General features: G+C 47.4%; 4 protein-coding genes across 5 annotated transcripts in view; all 4 read right to left on the reverse strand.

Moving 5' to 3' along the window:
- Window positions 1-536: 536 nt before the first annotated feature.
- On the reverse strand, window positions 537-3,617 carry LOC141014164 (uncharacterized). The gene is made up of 3 exons (XM_073487851.1): window positions 3,333-3,617; window positions 2,159-2,387; window positions 537-1,937 (listed from the first exon to the last, which is right to left on the reverse strand). Exons 1-3 carry the CDS (start codon window positions 3,415-3,417, stop codon window positions 1,331-1,333), a joined length of 921 nt encoding a protein of 306 aa, XP_073343952.1. The 5' UTR covers window positions 3,418-3,617; the 3' UTR covers window positions 537-1,330.
- A 1,905-nt stretch (window positions 3,618-5,522) lies between these two features.
- On the reverse strand, window positions 5,523-9,179 carry dtnbp1a (dystrobrevin binding protein 1a). 2 transcript variants are annotated; one of them, XM_073488649.1, is made up of 2 exons: window positions 8,848-9,179; window positions 5,523-8,750 (listed from the first exon to the last, which is right to left on the reverse strand). In XM_073488649.1, exon 2 carries the CDS (start codon window positions 8,635-8,637, stop codon window positions 7,627-7,629), a length of 1,011 nt encoding a protein of 336 aa, XP_073344750.1. In that variant the 5' UTR covers window positions 8,638-8,750; window positions 8,848-9,179; the 3' UTR covers window positions 5,523-7,626. The 2 variants fall into 2 exon arrangements, with proteins under 2 accessions (XP_073344750.1, XP_073344749.1); XM_073488648.1 differs by having other exon boundaries at window positions 8,901-9,159.
- Window positions 9,180-12,250: 3,071 nt separating this feature from the next.
- On the reverse strand, window positions 12,251-14,888 carry crygn2 (crystallin, gamma N2). The gene is made up of 5 exons (XM_073488787.1): window positions 14,868-14,888; window positions 13,961-14,052; window positions 13,316-13,472; window positions 12,659-12,804; window positions 12,251-12,386 (listed from the first exon to the last, which is right to left on the reverse strand). Exons 1-5 carry the CDS (start codon window positions 14,886-14,888, stop codon window positions 12,251-12,253), a joined length of 552 nt encoding a protein of 183 aa, XP_073344888.1.
- A 483-nt stretch (window positions 14,889-15,371) lies between these two features.
- The window catches only part of LOC141014374 (5'-AMP-activated protein kinase subunit gamma-1-like), a 29,772-nt gene continuing 21,468 nt past the window's right edge, over window positions 15,372-23,675 (reverse strand). The window contains exons 10-16 of the mRNA XM_073488113.1: window positions 21,294-21,420; window positions 20,688-20,853; window positions 20,569-20,606; window positions 20,342-20,488; window positions 19,834-19,927; window positions 19,416-19,717; window positions 15,372-15,467 (exon numbers count right to left, since the gene is read on the reverse strand). Coding sequence (XP_073344214.1) covers window positions 15,372-15,467; window positions 19,416-19,717; window positions 19,834-19,927; window positions 20,342-20,488; window positions 20,569-20,606; window positions 20,688-20,853; window positions 21,294-21,420 — 970 coding nt within the window. The remainder of the gene's footprint in view (window positions 15,468-19,415; window positions 19,718-19,833; window positions 19,928-20,341; window positions 20,489-20,568; window positions 20,607-20,687; window positions 20,854-21,293; window positions 21,421-23,675) is intronic.

A 23,675-nucleotide genomic window follows, 5' to 3' on the forward strand; every position in this document is an offset into this window, starting at 1 on the left:
ACGTTTCAAGATCCCGTTAACGGAACCGACGTCAGACAAAATCGAGCGAACAGCTCGGCGGGTGCGTCACAGCCGTGAGACGCGTCTTCGCAGAAATAGACGATCTTGGGTCTACGACGGCGCTGCAAGAGGGTCAAATGTGACGCAGCGTTTCTGCGAATGTGAAGTTAAGAAGAGGCGACGCAGGGACACAGTAAAATATATAAAATAACATAATATAAAATAATATAAAATAAAATAATATAATATAAAATAATATAAAATAAAATAAATACAATAAATAAATAATTAAATTAAATTATTTTATAAAACAACATCAAATTGTATTTAATTAATAAAATAAAATAAAACAACATAAAATTAAGTTAAAAGTAAATAAATAAAACAATATAAAATTACTAAGTCATTTTTGTAGTTTCTAACGACCTCGGGAAGATTAGTGGCTGATCTGTGGAAGCTAATGTGGATCTGATTAAAGGAATAATGAACAGTATAAAATCTCTACAGAACAATTCAAAGTTATAAATAAAACAACACAATTTTTAAAGTTGGTTTATCATTTTTTTAATATATCATCCTTGTTTTCACAATGTATTTTCAGGTCAGTCTTTTGTATCATATTTAAACATTTATGGGATTATTTCACATTTTCATGGTTACTAATATTAATATTTGGCACTTTTGTTCTTTATTAATCAGCAGAAAAAGTTTTATAAAACATGAAATTGTGTCATGAAACAAAATCTGACGTCTTACATCTGATCATTTTAAAGTTGATACAATATTTATAAAAGACATACCGGATTTAATGAATATGAACATGTATGAACTTTTTTGATACTGATTGTGACTTTAATTTACTTGTGTAATTAAAATGCTGCGCGTCACCTTTTCATCTTATTACACAATAACAGATTTGAATTTAATTTGTGAAACATCATGTGAATGACTGTAAACAGGAATAAACATGCTGATAAATGATTAATCACAGCACCTCAGAGATATTGTTAGACTCCATTTAGTCTTTTATCCGCTGAGCTTCAGACGCAGCTCTGTGACGTCTTTATTGATTATGAATCATCTGAAATGTGAAGGATGAAAAACATCAGACATAAAAATAAACGTATGACGGTTCAGTTTCCAGCTGAAGCCGTCGTGTCACTCATCAACTCACTGCCAGATGTTTTAAACATGATTAAGTTTGAATCATTTCTTCAATCATAAACATATTTTATACAATTCATTCATGTTTGTCTCATATTTATTGTTATTGATCTGATATTGAACACTCTGGGCTCCATTAAAGAGTCTCAGGATTAATAATCCATCCTCAGAAGGACGAGTACATCCCCAGCCTCCTGGCGGCCTCAGAGATCCTCGGGGTCTTCCTGTTGGGGAACGGGTGGTGGTTCTGGTTCAGGTGGCCCCCCATGGAGGAGCCCACCCCCCCGAGGCTCAGCTGCCTGGTGAACCTGAGGGCCGGGGCAGAGAACTCCCTGGAGCCCGCCCAGGGCGAGGCGCTGCTGGTCCGGAGGACGTCTTTACTGGGTTTCGTCCCTGCAGACTGGTCCTCATTCAGATCTTCATGCAGGCTGGAGGTGGAGCTGCTGGGGGAGCAGGCGATGGAGGCGACCGGGGTGGAGCTTTCATCGGAGCTGGTGAGAGAGCCGTCGGGATGATCCTGTTTGGATCCATCACTCAGGTTTAGCTCTGAAGCATCGATCAAAGCGGAGACAGAAACCTGGACTGGATCCACCTTCTCTGGATCTCCTCTGGATCTCTCAGGGGATCCAGGATCTGGGTCTCCTCCAGACCTGCCTGTGTTGAAGGGGTCTTCTTCTGTGGTGGACGAGCTGTAAGGAGACGTTGGTCTGGAGCTGCTCGGTGAATCCACATCCTGTCGTGAGCTGACGGCCTCAGAGGACGACGAGGAACGTCTGGAGGAGAAAGACAACATGGAGACCGTCAGACTCAGATGATGGTTCAACGTTCACTAGAGACGCAGACGTGAATTTACAAAGAGCTGGTCCTGAAGGGACCCGCTGAAGTTCTTCTTTATCTGAACCGAGGCTCTAAAGCCAGACGGGTTTGTCTGTGATATCTAACTGATCTCTGCATCAGAATTTAAATCAATGAAAGTGATCGATCAGAGACTGACCGGGAGGAACTGTCTGTGTTCGCTGTTTCTGGGGACGGAGCTATGAGCTGCACGGTGACAGCAGAATGAGAGCGCCGGTGGAGGCCCAGGTGGACGTGCCAGGGGTCGTAGGTTGTCGGGACGGGGTCAAAGGTTACAGCTGGTGGCGGGCTGCGGTTTGGTTCCCATGGCGACGTCAAACCCTGAGCGACGGGGATGATGCTGACGGCCTCCGACACTTCCTGCGACACTGAGACAGAGAGCGAAACATAACTGAAACACGTCAACATCCGTCCTGAGGGATCGACCAGAGTTCAGCTCAGTCAAGTTTCTACTCAAAGACAGAAAGAAGTTCATGTAGAACATTTGCTGAATTTACAAGAAGGAACAAATAAGTCAGCATCAGTCAGAGACAGAGTTTCACACAGTTTATAAAGTGTCTCCAACTCAACAACTCACTAAACTGACACATTTTTTAAGGGAGTCTGGGGACAAAGAAGTCGCCTATACTGGTTACTGTTTAGTGTATCTGTAAAATGTGACATGTTTAGATCAATAAAATGTTTCTTCTTTCATAAATTGAGTGTAAATGGTGAAATCAGTGTAAACAGTGTGTTCAAACAGCTGCTAAATGTTGGCAGGTCAGACTTTAGCACTTTAGACACAGAAGCAGACAGGCTGGTGCAGCCATGCTGCCACAAACTGACACTTTTTACAAGGAAACACACAACTTACTGTTTTCATTTAATGCTGAATTTACAAGAAGGAGACAATGATTCAGAATCTGTCAGAGACAGAGTTTCACTACGTTATAAAGTTTGTTTTAACTCAACAACTCTTAAAATCACCACATTTGTTAAGGGAGTCTGGTGATGTGGTGGCTGAGTATTTGTACACAGTAGTATTACTATTCTTTACTTAAGAACTTGATTTGAATATTTGATTCTAGGACACAAACCTTCTGGTGACAGAGCCTCAGTGAAACACCTGTTCCGCGTGCTTTTACTCTGAAATCTCAGAACAGGAAGTTCACATCCGGCAGCTCGACAGGTAAATAAAGTCACACTTCCTCCTGAAACTAAACGTTTTCCTCTTCACACTCGAACATTTCAGATTTTCTCTCTAAAACTAAAATCTGCTTGTTTCCTGAACAACCTCCTGCGCGCGACACGCGCCTGCTGGTGCTTCCGCTCACCTGTCCTGAACAGCAGCACCTGAGTGTGTCTCCTCTGAGTCTCCCTGCTGCTCCTGTACTGTTCTCTGAGCAGAGAGACGTCCATGATCCTCCTGCTCTCCTCTTCCTCCTCCTCCTCCTCCTCCTCCTCTCCGCTCACGAGCCGCTCCTTCCTCCTGATCCCTGCAGAGAGACACACGTGACCTCACCTGCCGCACACGCTCTGACGTCACATCAATGATGGACGTGTCTCAGTCCAGCTGATTCAAACTTAATCACGTGTGACATGTTGTCCTGTTGTGTTGTGTTGTGTTGTGTTGTGTTGTGTTGTGTTGTGTTGTGTTGTGTTGTGTTGTGTTGTGTGTTTGTGTTGATAACGTGCCGCAGACACACAGTGGAGGAGAGACAGCGCCCTCTGCTGCTGGCGGTGCAGCCAGCAGGACTAGATGTCCTGGTCTCCCCTTCGTTCTCTCCTCCTGTTGTTGTGATGTTAACATGTTAAATTAAATTAAATTAAATTAAATTAAATTAAATTAAATTAAATTAAATTAAATTAAATTAAATTATGTTATATTATATTAAACACAGCGGTGGAGCTTCAGTAGTATCTGTCTTTCAGCAGTAACAGAGTAATTTTACACATTACTAATATTTCAGTAATAAATTACTACAGTTGTGTCACATAATGCTCGTTACCGACCGAAGTTACATGTAATATATTATTTTAAAATGAAGGTAACTAGTAATATGTAATATATTACATTTTGAAAGAAACTTGCCCAACACTGATTTTATATACACATAATATTATATTATATATATTAATATTGTTTATTTCACTAGTTTAGAAGTAATCAAACTACTCAAACAACTTCTAGTTTTCTCAGTTCAGTGTGAATCTGTTGTTTCCTGATGATCACACCTGATTTAACCTGAGAATTAATGAGCAAACAACAAAACTATTATTTATTACTATTAATAATTCAACATATTCTGAAACTTGTACTGCAGTTTACTGTTTCTGAAGAAGAATGATGAGCACAGCTTATCTGAACTGTAAATGAACAGAGCCGTCAGCAGGGTCGTTGTATTCAGACTGTGTGTTGTGTGTTCAGAGTGTGTGTTGTGTATTCAGACAGTGTGTTGTGTGTTCAGACAGTGTGTTGTGTGTTCAGACAGTGTGTTGTGTGTTTACCCTCCAGCAGCTCTCCTCTGGGACTCACACCACAGCAGCAGCAGCAGGACATCCTGTTGGCGTCAGCAGCGACACACCTGCTGCAGGTGTTTTAAACCCACGTTCGCCTGCTGCTGCTCCACGTGGACGTGCGGTGCGTTTAAAACCTGCCGTGGAGGCTCAGACAAAACAAACCTGCTCGTTAAAATCCACCAGAACCGGTCCAGATCTGATGACACCTGCAAACAGAAGAAGTTCTGACTGGTGGACGGAGACACGAGTAGAAGAAAGTACAGTCACGGTTCTGCTGTGTTACCTGGTCAGACAGGAAGCTGGACTGATGAAGGCGCACACACACACACACACACACACACACACACACACACACACACACACACACTGACTTTGATGGTGTGTAAACAGTGGAGGACGACGTGCTGCGTCGACCTTTTCTGTTCACACAATCACACCTGTGTGTTTGACATGAGAAGAACAAACAGCCCATTAACCAGCCTGCAGGTGGATTATATAACAGGGAGGCGCCTCGGACCTGCACACTGACACCTGTACACACCTGCACACACCAGTACACACCTGTACACACCTGTACACACCAGTACACACCTGTACACACCTGTACACACCTGTACACACCAGTACACACCAGTACACACCTGTACACACCAGTACACACCTGCACACACCAGTACACACCTGTACACACCTGCACACACCTGTACACACCTGCACACACCAGGTCATACTAGAGTCTCCCAGTACAAATCAGATCAAACCAGGACTTTATGACAGTCATACCAGTACATCCTAGTTTATATTTGTACCAGTTCATGCTAGTTATTATTAGTTTAACCCAGGTCGACTTCTTCTTCTTCTTCTTCTTCTTCTTCAGTGTTTGTAGTTAAACAGCTCTCAGACGCAGTGGCCCCGCCCACAACACGTCTGTCACCAGTTAATGTGACGAGCAGTTCGACCGTCACAGCAGCTGTTTGGTGATGAATCAGAGCCGTCAGACAGAAGATGTTAGGATGTTGTTTATTGAGCAGTTAGAGACGTTAGACAGCTCGTTGTTAGAGCAGCTGCAGACTTAAAGGTGCAGTGTGTAAGAACTGGACACCTGTTCACCTCCCAACAGCCAGGGGGCAGCAGATCACCACACGAGCTACCTGCTGCTAACTGTGTTCTGTTGGGAGGAAGAGGTTTTCAGGCTGGTTAGCATGCTAACTCCAGCAGATATCTCTTCACATTCTGTTGATCATGTTTGAGTGTTTTAAATTTAAATTCTTACATATTGCAGCTTTAAAGAGCCTCAACACAAAGTCAGAGCTGCTGTGGAGCAAACTGCAGCAGCTCTGACTCCACGTGTTAATAATAAGATGATAATAATAATAATAATAATATAAATGTAGAATACACTCAGCCTCATCGTTGAACCAGAGAACGAGAGCAGCGATCACACTGATCAGTTTTAGGGATCAATGATGACTCAACACCTCACAGTTGTTTCATTCACACCAGATACACGTCTGTGTTTCACTCACTGACATCATCTTCTCCTGGTTCTGTTCTTCAGCAGTCACATTAGTCACGTAATTTAGTTTTACTGATGTGTTAGAAACAGAAATATATATTTGACACTCAGAGGAAAATTAATCGTACCAAAATAATCAACATAAGGCAGCAAAGTGTTGATGAGTCTCCAGGTGAACGACTCCGAGTCTGTGTTGCTATTTTACTTGATTCCAACAGAGGGCGCCGTCGACATTTACACTGACTCAGCTCAGTGGACCTCGACCCGTTTCATGTGTTTGATACACAACAGAGAAACTGAACAGACCGATCAGAGCCGCCACAGGAGGAGGACACACACAACACTGTCAGACTGTCGACTAAATATCATGAACTGATTTCAGGAAAAAATGTGATCATCAGTCAACGAGGAGAGAAATGATGTACTGATCCAGTTGAACTGGGTCATGAGTCACATGATGTTTGTCAGTTTGTTGTATTAAACCTCATGTAGTTTTGTGTCAAAGCGCTCAGTGAACTACATCGACTCATCAGCACCAGAACCAACACCAACATGGAGCCAACTGGGCTCAGAACAGCTCGTAAACAAGATGAACATCACAATAAATCTGCTCATATTGACAACTGCAGTTCTGGTTCTGGTTCAGTTCTGCGAGCTGCTCATATACAGGAGCAGCTCTACAATGTGTCAGTTAGAGACGACGTCACTAACGACGCCGTCGGCTGTGTCGTCTTTATAATGACGTCACCGTCTGAAGACAAACTGACAAACATCATCTGTCTCTGCATCACTACAGACGAAGCTCTGATCAATGAGCTGTGATCAATAAGCTCTGATCAATGAGCTGTGATCAATGAGCTCTGATCAATAAGCTCCATGAGGGAACAGGAATGTGATCACATTCAAAGCATCACTGCAGAGAACTGTGTGTTTATCAGCTGATTTATCAGGGTCAGAATTTTTCTCCCCTCATGACAGTTTGGATCGGTCCGGTTCAGGTCTTTAAGGCAGGTTCTCAAATCAAATGAGCGAAATCAGTTCCTGAGTCCAGAGGAAGCAGAGATGTCCAGTTGAAGCCCGGGCAGCACCGGGGCGGTTCTGAGGGGAAGCAGGGTCATTTCATACCAACTCACACAGACTCCAGAACCGTTCACAGCTCATGTTGGAGATTCTCACTAAAACACATCATGTTGTTCTGTTAAATTTAACCTGAGACACTTTTCGGTTCTGACTGTTTGGGTTAAACGTCATCGTGTGTTTTAAAGGTGCAGTACGTCAGATTCTACTGAAGTTAGCATGCTAACCAGCTAGCCTGGCCTGGTCTGGTCCAGAGCTCTCCTGCTAGCCGTGTAAACACCAACACTCCCCTGTTTACTGGCTGCATGGCTAACAGAGCTAACAGGGCTAATGGTAGCTACAGTTAGCAGCAGTTAGCCGTTCCTCTGGTCATCTGCTGATGGCTGAATCTTACATACTGCACCTTTAAGCCTCACTAATGGTTCATCTTTCACTGCAGAGGTGAGCTGGTGTGAAACGACCCGGTGGACAGTTTTTACCCATGATTCAAGGAGTTTCAGGGCCTGGTTGCTAGGTTACCCAGAGGGCTCGTCTCCTGCTGGGTCGCTGTCATCAGAGCCGACCAATGACAGATCGGGCTGAACGTCCTCCTCGTCTGACTGCACCAGAGGCTTGTCGCTCTCCTCGCTGGCCGCCTCCTCCTCTTGCTCCCACGCTGCGTCCTGGTTGGACAGCTGGCTGCTGGTGGGAGGAGTCTGGGTCATCACAGATCCGGAGGAGAAGGACTCGAGGTCTGGACCCGAGGTCAGGGATGACCCGGTGCTGATGTCATCACCGAGGGAGTTGAGGAAGTCGTCCAGCGCCTCCTGGTCGGACGTGTTGGTGACGGTCACCTGATCCAGGACCGTCACGTCGGCGGCGCCTCGCTGCCGGTGCTGCAGCTGTCCGGTGGTCAGGTACTGCTTCACGTCCTGGTTGAAAGCTTCTTCGTACACTTTCTGCCGCTCTCTCAGTTTCTGCTGCGCCGCCTGCTCCAGCTCCGCCACCTTCAGAGCGTGCTGAGCGTTCAGCTCCACCTCCAGCAGCTCCACCTCCCTCCTCTTCTTCTTCCTGTAGACGTCCAGCTCGCTGACGTGATGCTGTTTGAGCGTCTGCTGCTCACACTGACAGCACAGCGTCTCCAGGTACACCAGCCGGCTCTCCATCTCCTCGAAGTCGCCCTCCAGGTGCGCTATGTTGGCGGTGATGGCGTCGAGCTCGGCGATGAAGGCCGGCAGGCCGTGCAGCTGCTCCTGGAGCTGGGTCAGAGCCGCTCGTCTTCTCTCCCAGTGGGCCGACAGCATGACCACGTCTCCGTCCGCGGCCTCGGCAGCCTCCGCACACTCTCTGGTCCTCTTGTGGAGCGGAAACCAGCTCTCCTCGTACCTGCTGAGGACCTCCAGCCCAGCGGTGAAGTGAGGGAGGCTGTCTTCATACCTGGGCTGCCGCCGGGTCCTCGGGTCTCTGGATTTGTCTCCCAGAGTCTTGAAGCCCGTGGTGAAGTCCTGCTGGACCATGTGAAGTCTCTCTCTGAAGTTCTCAAACATGACTCCTCAGTGTGGAGGCAGCAGCAGCTGTGACCTCTGACCTCTGACCTCTGACCCGCTCTGGTCCTGGTTCGACCCGCTCACGCTCAGCAGCCTCTCTCTCTTAATGGCGGCTGGAAAACAGAAAATAAAGATGGCGTTCAGATTTTTCCTGCTCCGGTTCGTGTCGGAGGTGTTCGTGTCTTCTGAGTGTGAACAGAACTGAGACACCTTCAGACAACCGGGTCAGCTGAGCGTCTCTACACGCTCACAGTTCTGCTCACCGAGCCCGTCTCACGGTCCGTCTCACGGTCCGTCTCACGCCGGGCTGAGGCTGTTAGCAGCGGGGCTAGCTGTGTTAGCTCCCCGGCAGCAGGACACGGATCACCGCAGACCCGTCAGAGACATCCACATCCAGAACATGTACCGGGTCGGCCTGCCGTGGACCTGTAGGTACCGTGGACCTGTAGGTACCGTGGACCTGTAGGTACCGTGGACCTGTGACTGCCTGTCTGCTGCTCCACTTCCTGCTGGGCTGCTGTTGATGTTCGGGCGCATGCGCAAACACGTCTGTTGTCTCGGGACCGTGTGTACGGCGAGCAGCCGCGGACAAACCACACGAGACCGCAGTGAAGCCCATATGTGACGTCACAGCCTGAGTGTTGCGTTTCATGTATCACTTTGATTAGTGAATTATTAAATATTATATATTGATATGACGTCACATGTGAACACACACGTGTTATCAGCAGCTGTAATCTGAATCACAACCTGCGTCATCACCCCTCAGCTGTTCTGCTGCGTCATCACCCCTCAGCTGTTCTGCTGCGTCATCACACCTCAGCTGCTCTGCTGCGTCATCACCCCTCAGCTGCTCTGCTGTCATCACCCCTCAGCTGTTCTGCTGTCATCACACCTCAGCTGCTCTGCTGTCATCACCCCTCAGCTGTTCTGCTGTCATCACACCTCAGCTGTTCTGCTGTCATCACACCTCAGCTGTTCTGCTGCGTCATCACCCCTCAGCTGCTCTGCTGCGTCATCACCCCTCAGCTGTTCTGCTGTCATCACACCTCAGCTGCTCTGCTGTCATCACCCCTCAGCTGTTCTGCTGTCATCGCCCCTCAGCTGTTCTGCTGTCATCACACCTCAGCTGTTCTGCTGTCATCACCCCTCAGCTGTTCTGCTGTCATCACCCCTCAGCTGCTCTGCTGTCATCACCCCTCAGCTGCTCTGCTGTCATCACACCTCAGCTGTTCTGCTGTCATCACCCCTCAGCTGTTCTGCTGCGTCATCACACCTCAGCTGCTCTGCTGCGTCATCACACCTCAGCTGTTCTGCTGTCATCACACCTCAGCTGTTCTGCTGCGTCATCACACCTCAGCTGTTCTGCTGCGTCATCACACCTCAGCTGTTCTGCTGCGTCATCACCCCTCAGCTGTTCTGCTGCGTCATCACCCCTCAGCTGTTCTGCTGCGTCATCACCCCTCAGCTGTTCTGCTGCGTCATCACACCTCAGCTGTTCTGCTGTCATCACCCCTCAGCTGTTCTGCTGCGTCATCACACCTCAGCTGCTCTGCTGCGTCATCACACCTCAGCTGTTCTGCTGTCATCACACCTCAGCTGTTCTGCTGCGTCATCACACCTCAGCTGTTCTGCTGCGTCATCACACCTCAGCTGTTCTGCTGTCATCACCCCTCAGCTGTTCTGCTGCGTCATCACCCCTCAGCTGCTCTGCTCCTCTACACGAGTCTGACAGGTTCATGTAGAAGAAGATACCAGGTGAGGATTCAAACCCTCAACCTCAGGATCATGTATGAGGCGAACGCTTCATCAGGTGAGCTACTCATCAGACAGCCTGGTGGTCAGTAGCTCTCCTGGTAAAGTTCACGCCTCCTGAGGTCGAGGTTCACGGTTTGAATCCATCCTGTAGTTTTTGCTGCATGAAGTAAAATTTAACGTCATAAAAACTTATTTTGAACCAGAATAAGTTCTTCAGACGTCTGTGAGTGAAGCTGGTGTTGGACCCAGTCAGGACGTCAACAGTGAGACGCTGAAGAGTCCAAAACTTCTTCGTGTTCTTGAATAAACTTCAAACACGTTTCTTTATCCTAACTGATGATTCCTGCTCCTCTTATAACTGATCATGTATGTGAAGTTTTCTGTAGCTTTGCTCGGCTGAGGGTCAGAGAGAGTCAACCAGACAACTTTATACACACACATACATATATATATATACATATATATATATATATACATATATATACATATATATACATATATATATATATATATATATGTATATACATATATGTAATATAAATATATAATATAAATATGAAGATATTTAAATATATATATATATATATATACATATATATATATGTATATACATATATACATATATATATATATATATATATGTATATATATATATATATTTAAATATCTTCATCTCTAACAGAAATAAGGCTTGAACCAACTTCAGCCCGTAATATCAGGAGTCTGTCTTTTACAGCAGCACGCGACACTTTAATGACACCTCCGTAACATCTGCTTCATCTGGAAACACTCGTATGTTCACAGCAGCTCAGTGTCAGTTATAATCTTCACTTTGTGTGTTTCTGAATGAACTAAGGTTGGAGGCAGAGATAAATAATAACAAGAATAATGATAATAATAGTAATAAATAATAATAATGATAATAATCATAATAATAATCATAATAAATGATAATAATAATAATAAAAGCCCATTTCTGCCAGTTAAACAACTAAAAAGATGAAAACTAAGCTTGATTTAAAAATGTTTGAGTCAAAATGTATCAAATAATTATGTTTTCTCAAAATGTCGGCTTTCCCTCTCAGAGTTGTGCCTCCTGTAGAAATATATAAACACATATATAATTTAATCAACGCTACATGTTCATAGTTTTTTGTCTTTGTCTTCAGCAGACTCGACTTCTGTGACTGTGTCTTTACAGAACTCTAATAAACCCATCAGAACGCTGCAGCTGGTCCAGAGCCCGAACAAGCACCAGAACAGTGGATCATCACATCACTCCAGTTCTCAGATCTTTACACTGACTTCCTGTCAGTCAGAAAACAGATTTCAACATCCTGCTGTTGGTTTATAAAGACCTGAACCATCCGGACCTCTGAGGTCGTCAGGTCCAGGTCTGCTCTAGAGTCAGAACTAAACCTGGAGCAGCAGCGTTCAGTTATTATGAACCAAACATCTGGAACAAACTCTTTAAATGGACCCTGAAGAGCTCTGAGCTGAGCTGTCACTTTATTCTTCAGTCTCGGCTCTTCTAAACTTGCTTGTTTTATGTGTCTGAGGCCTGTGAAGCACGTTGAGCTGCCTCATGTTGTACTAATAAACCTGCCTCCTCTGAAGTTCTGCTCAGGTCCGGTTCTTTAGGAGAACATGTTTCTTTCAGGTCGTTTGAATCATTAACGTCATTAAGAGCACATTATTATTGGTTATGATTGTGTTGTTGGTGATGTGTTCATGTGGTCACACAAAACAACACACACAGAGTGTTTGATAAAAAACCTGTTGTCTTCTGTCAGTCTGGGTTTATTTATTGTACATGATTACAGCGCTGGTACAAGTCACTGGAGCGGGTCAGGGTTTAGAAGTAGTTGACGACCCTGCGGATGGACTGGATGTTGGGGTTCTGGGCCTGCCACTCGTTATGGCTGCAGTAGTCTCCACGCTCCACGATGTACATGCGACCACGGAAGTTGGGCTCCTCGTACATCACCCAGCTGGAAGAAACATCACGCCATTAATAACAGCGTCCGTCAGATTTCCCACAATCCACTCTGTCACATTTAAATGCCTGACACCTGAAGGTGATCAGGTTCAAGCTGCTGCTGGAAGGCAAGTTGATTCCTGAGTCTCTTTCCCAGCTCGTCACATAACGACGCTGTGGGATTATAAGACGAGTCGGACGCCGTCACAGAAATCAACTTGTCTCCCAGCGCGGACCTGCGACGTCCCGTACTAACATTACATGTTGTGTCTGTGTGTCACTCACGCTCCGTCTCCGTAGACCTTGACGGAGTTGATGCAGTTCTTGGAGAAGCCGCGGCTCTGCAGGAAGGGACAGTCGTCGCAGATCTCCACACACTGACCGGAGAAGTTACAGGCCTCGAACAGCTCGATGCGGTAGTGTTCGCCGTGCTGCAGGGGACAGTGAAGGTGTTTGTAAGAGATGTCGGTTTATCTTTATAGATCCGTGCGTCCTCCACACGTCACCAAACACATCAGAGGTTAAACATTTCACTCCTTGATTCTTTAGAGGATTTCTGACAGCTGTTCGTCTCAACACATCAACTACAAAACAACATAAACATGAAGCTGACAGAACCAGAACCAGAACCAGAACCTTCTCCTCTTCCTTCTTCCTTCTTCTTGCTTTCTGCTTTTATTTGTTTATTTTTAATCTATTTATCAGTTTTGGAGACGTAACGAAGTGAAATCTACTTGGAATAAAAGCTTAAATGTAAAAGTGTGAATTAAATCACAGTAGTTTCACTGATCTTCTGCAGTGTACAAGGTCACATTTGGCCTGAGGGTGGCGCTACAGGAGAGGTCATTATCTCCAGGGTTCATCCTCTGGGGAACACGACCGTCCTCTGTGAGCCGGTCGAGGTTGAATACTAAAGAAGACGGACCCGATCAGAGGACGTACCATGCGGATGGGCTTGCAGGATCCCATGTGGTCGTTGTGGGAGTTCCACCTCTGGAATTCTGGGTATTCTCCGTGCTCCAGGATGTACTGCTGGCCCTTGAAGTCGGGGTGATCGTAGCAGATCCAGGCGCCGCTCTCCACACGGATCGAGTTCACCCTGAAAACACACACAAGAACATTCATGGAGCTCAACACTTCCTCCATGTTCACCTGCAAACGTTCCTTTAAAGGAAGACTTTTAATGTGAAAAACAACAGGAAGTGCGGATTCATCAGGAGAGTTAATGATCGTCGCCATGGAGACGGTTTAACCTGCTGCGATCAGGTTTTGATGAATTAAAACAGGTGGAGACTCCTCGAGATCTACTGAGTACAAAACCAGGAGCCCTGGGGGGTCCGGTTCTGTCTGGTCCCGGGACCCACTTCAGTTTACTGAGGTTTCTGAGCGAACACAAACTCTTTAAACAGATTCGTTCTGACTCTGATGGACTCTGGTGGAGTTTTGGTAAAGTGGATCCAGGTTCTTCTGGACTCCTAACCACCAAACACCCAACATGGACGCCACATATGACTGTCGGTACTGAAGGTTCCAGGATCTGATGAAAACGTGGCCCGTGTGTTTGTGGACCATCTGGACTCTTCTCACCTGTTCATGAAGCCGCGGTCCTGGAAGTTATCACAGTCACCTCTGACCTCCAGCTTCCTGCCGGTGAAGCATTTCCCCTCGTAGAAGGTGATCTGAGAAATAATCAACATGTTCACTGAGAAAACTTCTGACCTGATGAAGAATTCAGCTGCTGGACTGAAGTTCTGACAGAAACCTGAAGGTGAGCGTTTCACATTAACTGTTTGTCTCAGTTCACAGTTCTGTCCCGGACAGTTAAACTAATTACTGCAGATTTAATCTGGAAATATCAGAAAACTTGTAACAGAAAATATGATTGTTTCACTTGTTGTGTCAAAATAAAATGACGTCATCCTCAGAATTAAAACTACAGCTGCTGCCACAGTCAGCGCAGCAGGAACATCACACCAAACTCCATTCAAAAATCAAGCTATTTAAATGCACGAGACACGTCTGATATCATGGAAGAAGATGTTTGAATTATGAGTTTTGACATTAACGTCAGAACTCAGATTCATCAGGAACTTAGTTTAGAAAAAAGAAGCTAAAGTCTGAAAAAAACAGTTTCTTTAAATAAGCTGTTTGACTGCTGATCGACAAACTGGTGAAGAGACATGTTGACAGAGTCATCTGATGTGAGTAGAGATACAAAGAACAGCAGCAGTGCTAAATAATGTCTCGTTTGCATAAATAAATATAAATAAATGTCATTATATTCCCTTCAGAGCTACAGCTGCTGTCAGTCAGCACAGCAGGAACATCACACCAAACTCCATTCAAAAATCAAGCTATTTAAATGCAGGAGCCTGGTCTGATATCATGGAAGAATTAGATGGTAAAAGACAAAATAAAAACAAAGTTCCTTTAAATAAATGTTTCCTGGTTGGACTCTCAGCTCCGTCTCCACATTACAGCTGCTGTCACTCACCTTTCCAGAGTACTGCGACATTTTGCCCACTGGATGAAGTCCAACCTGGCCCACAACCACACACACAGTGTAACAGAGAAAAAGTTGGACACCCCAATATATACTGCAGGGGGGCGAGCGAGGGGCGAGCGAGGGCCCAGGGGCCGCCGGCCGGACAAAAGACCGGGCTTTAACAGGTTCTGCTGCCTCGGCGCTTTCCCTTCATCCTGATGTGTCTGCTGATTCTGCTGTGTGTGTGTGTGTGTGTGTGTGTGTGTGTGTGTGTGTGTGTGTGTGTGTGTCTGTGTGTGTGTCTGTGTGTGTGTGTGGACTCAATAGAATGTGCTTGGCCCGAGCTTTGCGGGTCGATGATACTGCACATGTCAGGTTCTATAGAGACGCAGACGGTGAAAGGACTGTTTCAACAGGCCAATCACAGACTGTGGCAGCGTTACCATGGAGACAAACATCTGATTTAAACAGTAATCTGATGAGTGAACAACAGGAAACATGAAACAGGTGATTTCACCTCAGCAGCTGGGTTTTCATCAGACTGCTCCGCTCACAGCACCAGAACTGGAGCGTCCTGGCGTCTGGAGGCCCAGAGAGGACTTCATTAAACTGTAGGAGTGCCGTGTGTTTAACATGAGAGGTGTGAGAACATCAATATAAACGTTTTATGAGTCAGTCGATGACTCCAAATCTCGTTTAAGGTTCAGAACCGGACTGTTGTGTTCGCCCTACTGGATCCACGTTTGTGAGGGATCAACAACAGTCTGAAGTCTGGAAGACATTTGGATTTAACAGAAAGGAGGAGAACTGGACTGAAGTCTGCTGGTCTGTGAGGTTCAGTGTGATTAGACGTCGCTCTCTGGATGAGGTCATCATGAGGTCATCATGAGGTCATCATCTCAGATTATATCCACCATGTCAAGATGTTTGTTCAGACAGGAAGTGTTTCTACATCCGTCGACTTCAGTGACAGCAGACAGTCGTCACCGTCCTGAGTCCTGACGCTTCAACACACATCGTGTCTGAGCCTCCGTATACGTATCAGTATACTGATACGTATACTGAAACGTATACTGATACGTATACTGAAGCGTATACCGAAACGTATACGTATCAGTATACTGATACGTATACTGAAACGTTTCAGTACACGTATACTGGCGGTCTGAAGAGATGAACTCCTACATGTTTGTGTCATTTGACTAAAACTAACAGTAAAAATGCAGCAGGTCCAGTTCATCAGTGATCACACGGAAACATTTGCTTATTGAGACTTCTGAACTGAATCAGAACCAAACCAGGTGAACAGCTGCTTCAAACCTCAGAGTGTAAACTTAAAAATAAAAATTTAATTTAAAAAAGCAGTAAATTTAAATTTCATTAAACAAACTGTAAAATAATGAAAACCCTGCTGACGGCTGTTTACTGCAGAGAAATAAAATACAGTAACTTACTGAAGTTCAACAGTAACCTGCTGTGAGAAGGCAGATCACAGAACTGTTTATTCAGCAGAATATTATTGAATCATGTCGGGTCACTTTCGATACATGTTGAGGGAATCATTGTAATTATCACCTACTGAACATTAAACTGACCTGAAGTACCATCACATAACAAACATATATAATAACTTATACAACAGTTTCCTCTGGACTGTGGTGAGCTCACGTATTGAGAGCAGAAAATATTCAAGTACCCAAAAATTGTACTAAAGCAGAGTAGTTGAGTAAATGTACTTAGTTACAGCTGAAGCAGAGCGACTGAAACTCAAACACGACCAATTTAAAAGAAAGAAATCAGTTTGTTTTATTGTTTTTAACAGCAGATTAACATACAGAACGTTTATAAAACCAGCAGAGCGACTCGTTAACGTCCTCATCAGCTGATAGAAACAGGAAGTCCACACAGCTCAGTCTGGAGACATCGACAGTCAGCTGGACGACAACGTCAGACAGAAACAAGCTAACGTTAACATTAGCCTGTTGGAGAAGCTAACGTTAACATTAGCCTGTCGGAGAAGCTAACGTTAACATTAGCCTGTCGGAGAAGCTAACGTTAACATTAGCCTGTCGGAGAAGCTAACGTTAACATTAGCCTGTCGGAGAAGCTAACGTTAACATTAGCCTGTCGGAGAAGCTAACGTTAACATTAGCCTGTCGGAGAAGCTAACGTTAACATTAGCCTGTCGGAGAAGCTAACGTTAACATTAGCCTGTCGGAGAAGCTAACGTTAACATTAGCCTGTCGGAGAAGCTAACGTTAACATTAGCCTGTCGGAGAAGCTAACGTTAACATTAGCCTGTTGGAGAAGCTAACGTTAACATTAGCCTGTTGGAGAAGCTAACGTTAACATTAGCCTGTCGGAGAAGCTAACGTTAACATTAGCCTGTCGGAGAAGCTAACGTTAACATTAGCCTGTTGGAGAAGCTAACGTTAACATTAGCCTGTTGGAGAAGCTAACGTTAACATTAGCCTGTCGGAGAAGCTTACGTTAACATTAGCCTGTTGGAGAAGCTAACGTTAACATTAGCCTGTCGGAGAAGCTAACGTTAACATTAGCCTGTCGGAGAAGCTAACGTTAACATTAGCCTGTTGGAGAAGCTAACGTTAACATTAGCCTGTTATTAAATTTGACTGCGATGGTCCAGAGTGTCCGGTGTGAGCGCCCCCTACAGTCTCACTGTGAACTACAAAATTTCATGCGAGTCCATCTGTGAACACAACTAGAAACTATAAATACATTAGCTCAACAATAAAATCTATCTTTGTACAGAATCATTTAAAATTTTTACACCAAAATAAGAAACATTTGATTTTGTCGTCTATCAACGATACGTAACGTACAGTGTTTAATAACATGATGATCTCTGGTGCAGCAGGTCAACAGTGTTTCAGTGATATCTGGAATTAAAACGATTATAATAATGACTTATTTAAAACTCTCTGACCAATCAGAAGCTGCGGCTAAAATGAAAGGCACCACAACGACGTGATGGACCCGCCCCTGTATGACATCACAGAGGGGTCATGAGGATAAAAAGTGATTATATCTGTATTAACTAATAATGTCTGTACAGAAGTTCACTGATCAGCTCTGATCAGGTGTATTGATCTGTGATTAGGTCACTGTCTCTTTAAATCTCTTTGTGGTCCTTCAGAGTCAGTCCTGCTTGATTTAGTGACACCTGCTGGTTACAGCTGGTAACTGCACAACAGAGTCACAACAACAGGTGTGTCGTCAGTCCAGCCTCAAATCAACATAATCCTCAGATGTTACGTTACACTTCCTGTGGCTGTTTCACAATAAAAGCCACTCTGTGAAGTCTTTTAATGTGAAGCAGCAGCAGGAGGTTAGCTTGTTGGAGAAGCTAGCAGTGACGTTAGCCTGATATATAGACGGCCGTATCGTCTAATGAATATTGTTTATCCAGTTGAGGGTTGCAGTGATATACTGTCAAGGTACTCCAGTTGCATTATGGGAAATTGACACTAAATCAGTTTGTGTTCGTCTAAAATCATCTACTGGGAGGAGTTTACCAGAATCTATAGATAATTCATCTGAGGATTATATTTATTCTCAAGCTTTATGTATGTACAGTATGTAGTGATCAGTATGTATTGATCAGTATGTCTTGATCAGTATGTCTTGATCAGTATGTCTTGATTATTGAAGCTGTTTTTATCTACATGTCATGGATCAGAGCCACAGCGTGTTTCTAATCAACCAATCAGAACCTCCAGAGATCATCTCTGTGATAAAACTTGAAACAATAAATGATCCTCTGAGTAAAAACCATCACAGATCCCTGATTGGCTCCGGCACATGTCAATCACCCACATGTCCCGCCCACCTCCACACCACCCGTCCAATCACAGCCCTGTAGCGACTCCTCGCCCTTCAACCAATGATAAACTGACTTTCAGAGCCTCCTGGCCAATCACAGATCAGCCTTCTGTCAGCGCTCTGTCTCGGCCCCGCCCCTTCCTGTCCCTCTTCTTCTTCTGTGGTGAGCAGCTGGAGCGCGGCGAGTCACGACAAAGTCCAGAGAGACCCCGGGTGAGGACGTCACGCCGCCTCCCCCTCCTCCCCTTGTTCACCTCCTTCACCACCTCCTCCCTCCTCCTCTGCTCCTCCCTCCTCCTCTGCTCCTCCCTCCTCCTCTACTCCCTCCTCCTCTGCTCCTCCCTCCTCCTCTCCTCCTCCCTCCTCCTTCTCTTCCTCACCTCCTTCACCAGCCTCCTCATCCTCTTTCCTCTCCTCCTCCCTCTCTCCTTCACCCGTCTCCTCCCCTCCTTCCTCTCCTCCTTCTGTCTCACCCTCTGTCTGTGTCTCTGCTGTGTCTCCACCTGTCTCACCCTCTGTCTGTGTCTCTGCTGCGTCTCCACCTGTCTCACCCTCTGTCTGTGTCTCTGCTGCGTCTCCACCTGTCTCACCCTCTGTCTGTCTCTCTGTTGTGTCTCCACCTGTCTCACCCTCTGTCTGTGTCTCTGCTGCGTCTCCACCTGTCTCACTCTCTGTCTGTGTCTCTGCTGTGTCTTCACTCTCTGTCTGTCTCACCTCACTGTCTCCCTCCCCCTCTGTCTCCCCCTCTGTCTCCCCCTCTGTCTCCCCCTGCTGGCAGGTCTCAGCAGTATCAGTGTCCCCGCAGCCCGTCTCTGTTTCTGTACCCGGCTCCAGTCCTCCGTCCTGGTCCGGGTCCTGGTCCAGTTCAGTTTTACTCTCAGTCTCTGTCTCTGCACTGGGCTCCAGTCCCGGGTCCTGGTCTTTCTCCTGATCTGGTTCAGGTTTACATCCCGTTTCTGGTTCTGTTGAGTCCAAAGCTGTCAGATGAGACGGGAGAGACTCCTTCCTCCCAAGACCTGCAGACAGACAGACAGAGAGAGAGAGACGGTTACTGAAACACAGAGTACTGCAGCAGCTAGTTTGTACTTCACAGCAGTACTGGTACTGTGTGTACTGTGTGTACTGTGTGTACCTGCGGGGGTCAGAACCAGCGCCTGCAGGATGTCAGAGAGAGAGACGATGCCGACGATACGAGACTCCTCATCAACAACCACCAGCCTGTGAACCTGCACACACACGCACACACACACACGCACGCACACACACACACACACTGAATATTAATCGCTTGTTTCAATAAGATCTAATAATGTGAGTCTGTGCTGCGTTCAGGTGCCTTTACAGATGACAGCTTCTGTCCTCTGCTGTCTGTCTGTCTGTCAGCACAGGGACTCATGATGCATTCAGGTGCACCCGGTAAACTCAGCTCTCTACTGTAATAGAGTAGAAGGATTCTCACGGCTTCGTTTTCTCACTGCAGCATTTTTAATAATCATTCATTTCTTCATCAGCAGGTTTTAACCAGAAACCTCTGAAACCACTGAATTAAATCCTGAATGTCAACATGAATACTTATAATGACGCAGCAGGTCACGTGATCCTCTCAGACCTCTGACATGGTACTGATAACGGGTCGGTACCTCGGCCTTGACGATGCGGTCCACGATGGTCTCCAGTGTTTCCAGTTTGTTGCACTTCATGACGCCTTCGAAGTACTGCGACCTGTGTCTGAGCGCCTGCGTCACCGTCACGTCCAGGTTGTTGTAGGTCTTCTCTGCCGCCAGGTTCTGTAGAGACGGATCACACTCAGGTCTCCACACACTCAACAGAACTCTGATCTGAACATCCTGACACCTGATTCACTCACAATGACGTCGAACTTGGAGTAGATGTCCACCACTTTACCTGCAGACACACACGGGGAGACAACGCGTCACACTGAGCCCACTGTCTACAGATATCAATCGTGTTGTTGCCGTCGGTTACCGTTGTGGTCGACGACGGGCAGGGCGGACACGCGGCGGTGCGTGAAGACGGACAGCGCGGTGATGAGCGGCGTGTCGGGGTGGATGTAGGCGATGTTGGCGTACGTCCCCACAGCCAGCTCCTCCAGAGTCTGCTTCATGAAGGCCGGCATGGGCATCTCACACACCTGACACACACACACACACACAGGCGCGCGCACACACACACACACACACACACACACAGTTGTTCACCTGTCCACCAGGGGGCACTGCGGCACATGTTGTTTACAGTAGAAGTATCAGTGTTACTGTACTTTATGTGATAACTGGAATTAGACAAATTTATTTTATGAACTTTTCTTCATTTACGACTTTTTCGATCAATAAAAATCTGATCATCTTGATTCTCTGAGCTTCTCTTTTATCTTCTTGTTTCACTTCCTCTCTGGTCACTTTTGTTACAATGTTACAACTGAAGCTGTCAGATCAATGTTTCCCCCACTGTCTCATGACTCGCTGTTTCCTGTTGATGTTTGAAATATTATTATAACAATAATAACAACAATAATAACATTAATAACAACAACAACAACAATAATATCAATAATAAACACAGTCGACTCACAAAGAGCTGCAGGAACTTGAGGATCCTCTTGTGAGTCAGGATGTAGAGAGCGTTCCCACTGACCGGGTCAATGACGGGGAGACGGTGGATCTTATTCTTTATCAGCGAGTACACAGCTTCAAATATACTGAGGAGGAGGAGCAGAGGAGGAGCGGGGGGGGGGGGGGGGGCAGAGGAGGAGGGGGAGGAGGAGGAGGAGGAGCAGAGGAGGAACGGGGGGGGGGGAGAGGAGGAGGAGCAGAGGAGGAGCGGGGGGGGGGAGAGGAGGAGGAGCAGAGGAGGAGCGGGGGGGGGAGAGAGGAGGAAGAGCAGAGGAGGAGGAGGAGGAGGAGGAGGAGGAGCAGGGGGGCGGCAGAGGAGGAGGAGGGGGAGGAGGAGGAGGAGCAGAGGAGGAGCAGGGGGGAGGAGGAGGAGCAGAGGAGGAGGAAGGAGGAGGAGGGAGAGAGGAGGAGGAGGAGCAGAGGAGGAGGAGCAGGAGGAGGGAGGAGGAAGAGGGAGGGAGGGGGAGGAGGGAAAGAGGTCATGATGTTAGAGTCACAGTCGGGATGATTGTCTCCTTCTCTTCTTCTGTCCTTTCTTGTCTCCTTGTCTCCTCTCCTTGTCTCCTCCCCTCGTCTCCTCCCCTCGTCTCCTCCCCTCGTCTCCTCTCCTAGCTTCCTCTCCTCGTCTCCTCTCCTCGTCTCCTCCCCTCGTCTCCTCCCCTCGTCTCCTCTCCTCGTCTCCTCCCCTCGTCTCCTCTCCTCGTCTCCTCCCCTCGTCTCCTCCCCTCGTCTCCTCTCCTCGTCTCCTCTCCTCGTCTCCTCTCCTAGCTTCCTCTCCTCGTCTCCTCTCCTAGCTTCCTCCCCTCGTCTCCTCCCCTCGTCTCCTCTCCTAGCTTCCTCTCCTCGTCTCCTCTCCTAGCTTCCTCCCCTCGTCTCCTCCCCTCGTCTCCTCTCCTAGCTTCCTCTCCTCGTCTCCTCTCCTAGCTTCCTCTCCTCGTCTCCTCCCCTAGCTTCCTCCCCTCGTCTCCTCTCCTCGTCTCCTCTCCTCGTCTCCTCTCCTAGCTTCCTCTCCTCGTCTCCTCTCCTAGCTTCCTCTCCTCGTCTCCTCCCCTCGTCTCCTCCCCTAGCTTCCTCCCCTCGTCTCCTCCCCTCGTCTCCTCCCCTCGTCTCCTCTCCTCGTCTCCTCTCCTAGCTTCCTCTCCTCGTCTCCTCTCCTCGTCTCCTCTCCTAGCTTCCTCCCCTCGTCTCCTCTCCTCGTCTCCTCTCCTAGCTTCCTCTCCTCGTCTCCTCCCCTCGTCTCCTCTCCTCGTCTCCTCCCCTCGTCTCCTCCCCTCGTCTCCTCTCCTCGTCTCCTCCCCTCGTCTCCTCTCCTAGCTTCCTCTCCTCGTCTCCTCTCCTAGCTTCCTCCCCTCGTCTCCTCCCCTCGTCTCCTCCCCTCGTCTCCTCCCCTCGTCTCCTCTCCTAGCTTCCTCTCCTCGTCTCCTCCCCTCGTCTCCTCTCCTAGCTTCCTCCCCTCGTCTCCTCCCCTCGTCTCCTCCCCTCGTCTCCTCCCCTCGTCTCCTCTCCTAGCTTCCTCTCCTCTCCTCGTCTCCTCTCCTAGCTTCCTCCCCTCGTCTCCTCCCCTCGTCTCCTCTCCTTGTGTCCTCCCCTCGTCTCCTCTCCTAGCTTCCTCTCCTCGTCTCCTCCCCTCGTCTCCTCTCCTCGTCTCCTCTCCTAGCTTCCTCTCCTTGTCTCCTCCCCTTGTCTCCTCTCCTAGCTTCCTCTCCTCGTCTCCTCCCCTTGTCTCCTCCCCTCGTCTCCTCTCCTAGCTTCCTCCCCTCGTCTCCTCCCCTTGTCTCCTCTCCTCGTCTCCTCTCCTCGTCTCCTCTCCTTGTCTCCTCCCCTCGTCTCCTCTCCTAGCTTCCTCTCCTCGTCTCCTCTCCTAGCTTCCTCCCCTCGTCTCCTCCCCTCGTCTCCTCTCCTAGCTTCCTCTCCTCGTCTCCTCTCCTAGCTTCCTCTCCTTGTCTCCTCCCCTCGTCTCCTCTCCTAGCTTCCTCTCCTCGTCTCCTCTCCTCGTCTCCTCCCCTCGTCTCCTCTCCTAGCTTCCTCTCCTCGTCTCCTCTCCTAGCTTCCTCTCCTCGTCTCCTCCCCTCGTCTCCTCTCCTAGCTTCCTCTCCTCGTCTCCTCCCCTCGTCTCCTCTCCTCGTCTCCTCTCCTAGCTTCCTCTCCTCGTCTCCTCCCCTCGTCTCCTCCCCTCGTCTCCTCTCCTCGTCTCCTCCCCTCGTCTCCTCTCCTAGCTTCCTCCCCTCGTCTCCTCCCCTCGTCTCCTCCCCTCGTCTCCTCGTCTCCTCCCCTCGTCTCCTCCCCTCGTCTCCTCTCCTCGTCTCCTCCCCTCGTCTCCTCTCCTCGTCTCCTCTCCTCG

The sequence above is a fragment of the Pagrus major genome, chromosome 19 (assembly GCF_040436345.1).
Source record: "Pagrus major chromosome 19, Pma_NU_1.0".
Lineage (NCBI taxonomy): Eukaryota > Metazoa > Chordata > Actinopteri > Spariformes > Sparidae > Pagrus > Pagrus major.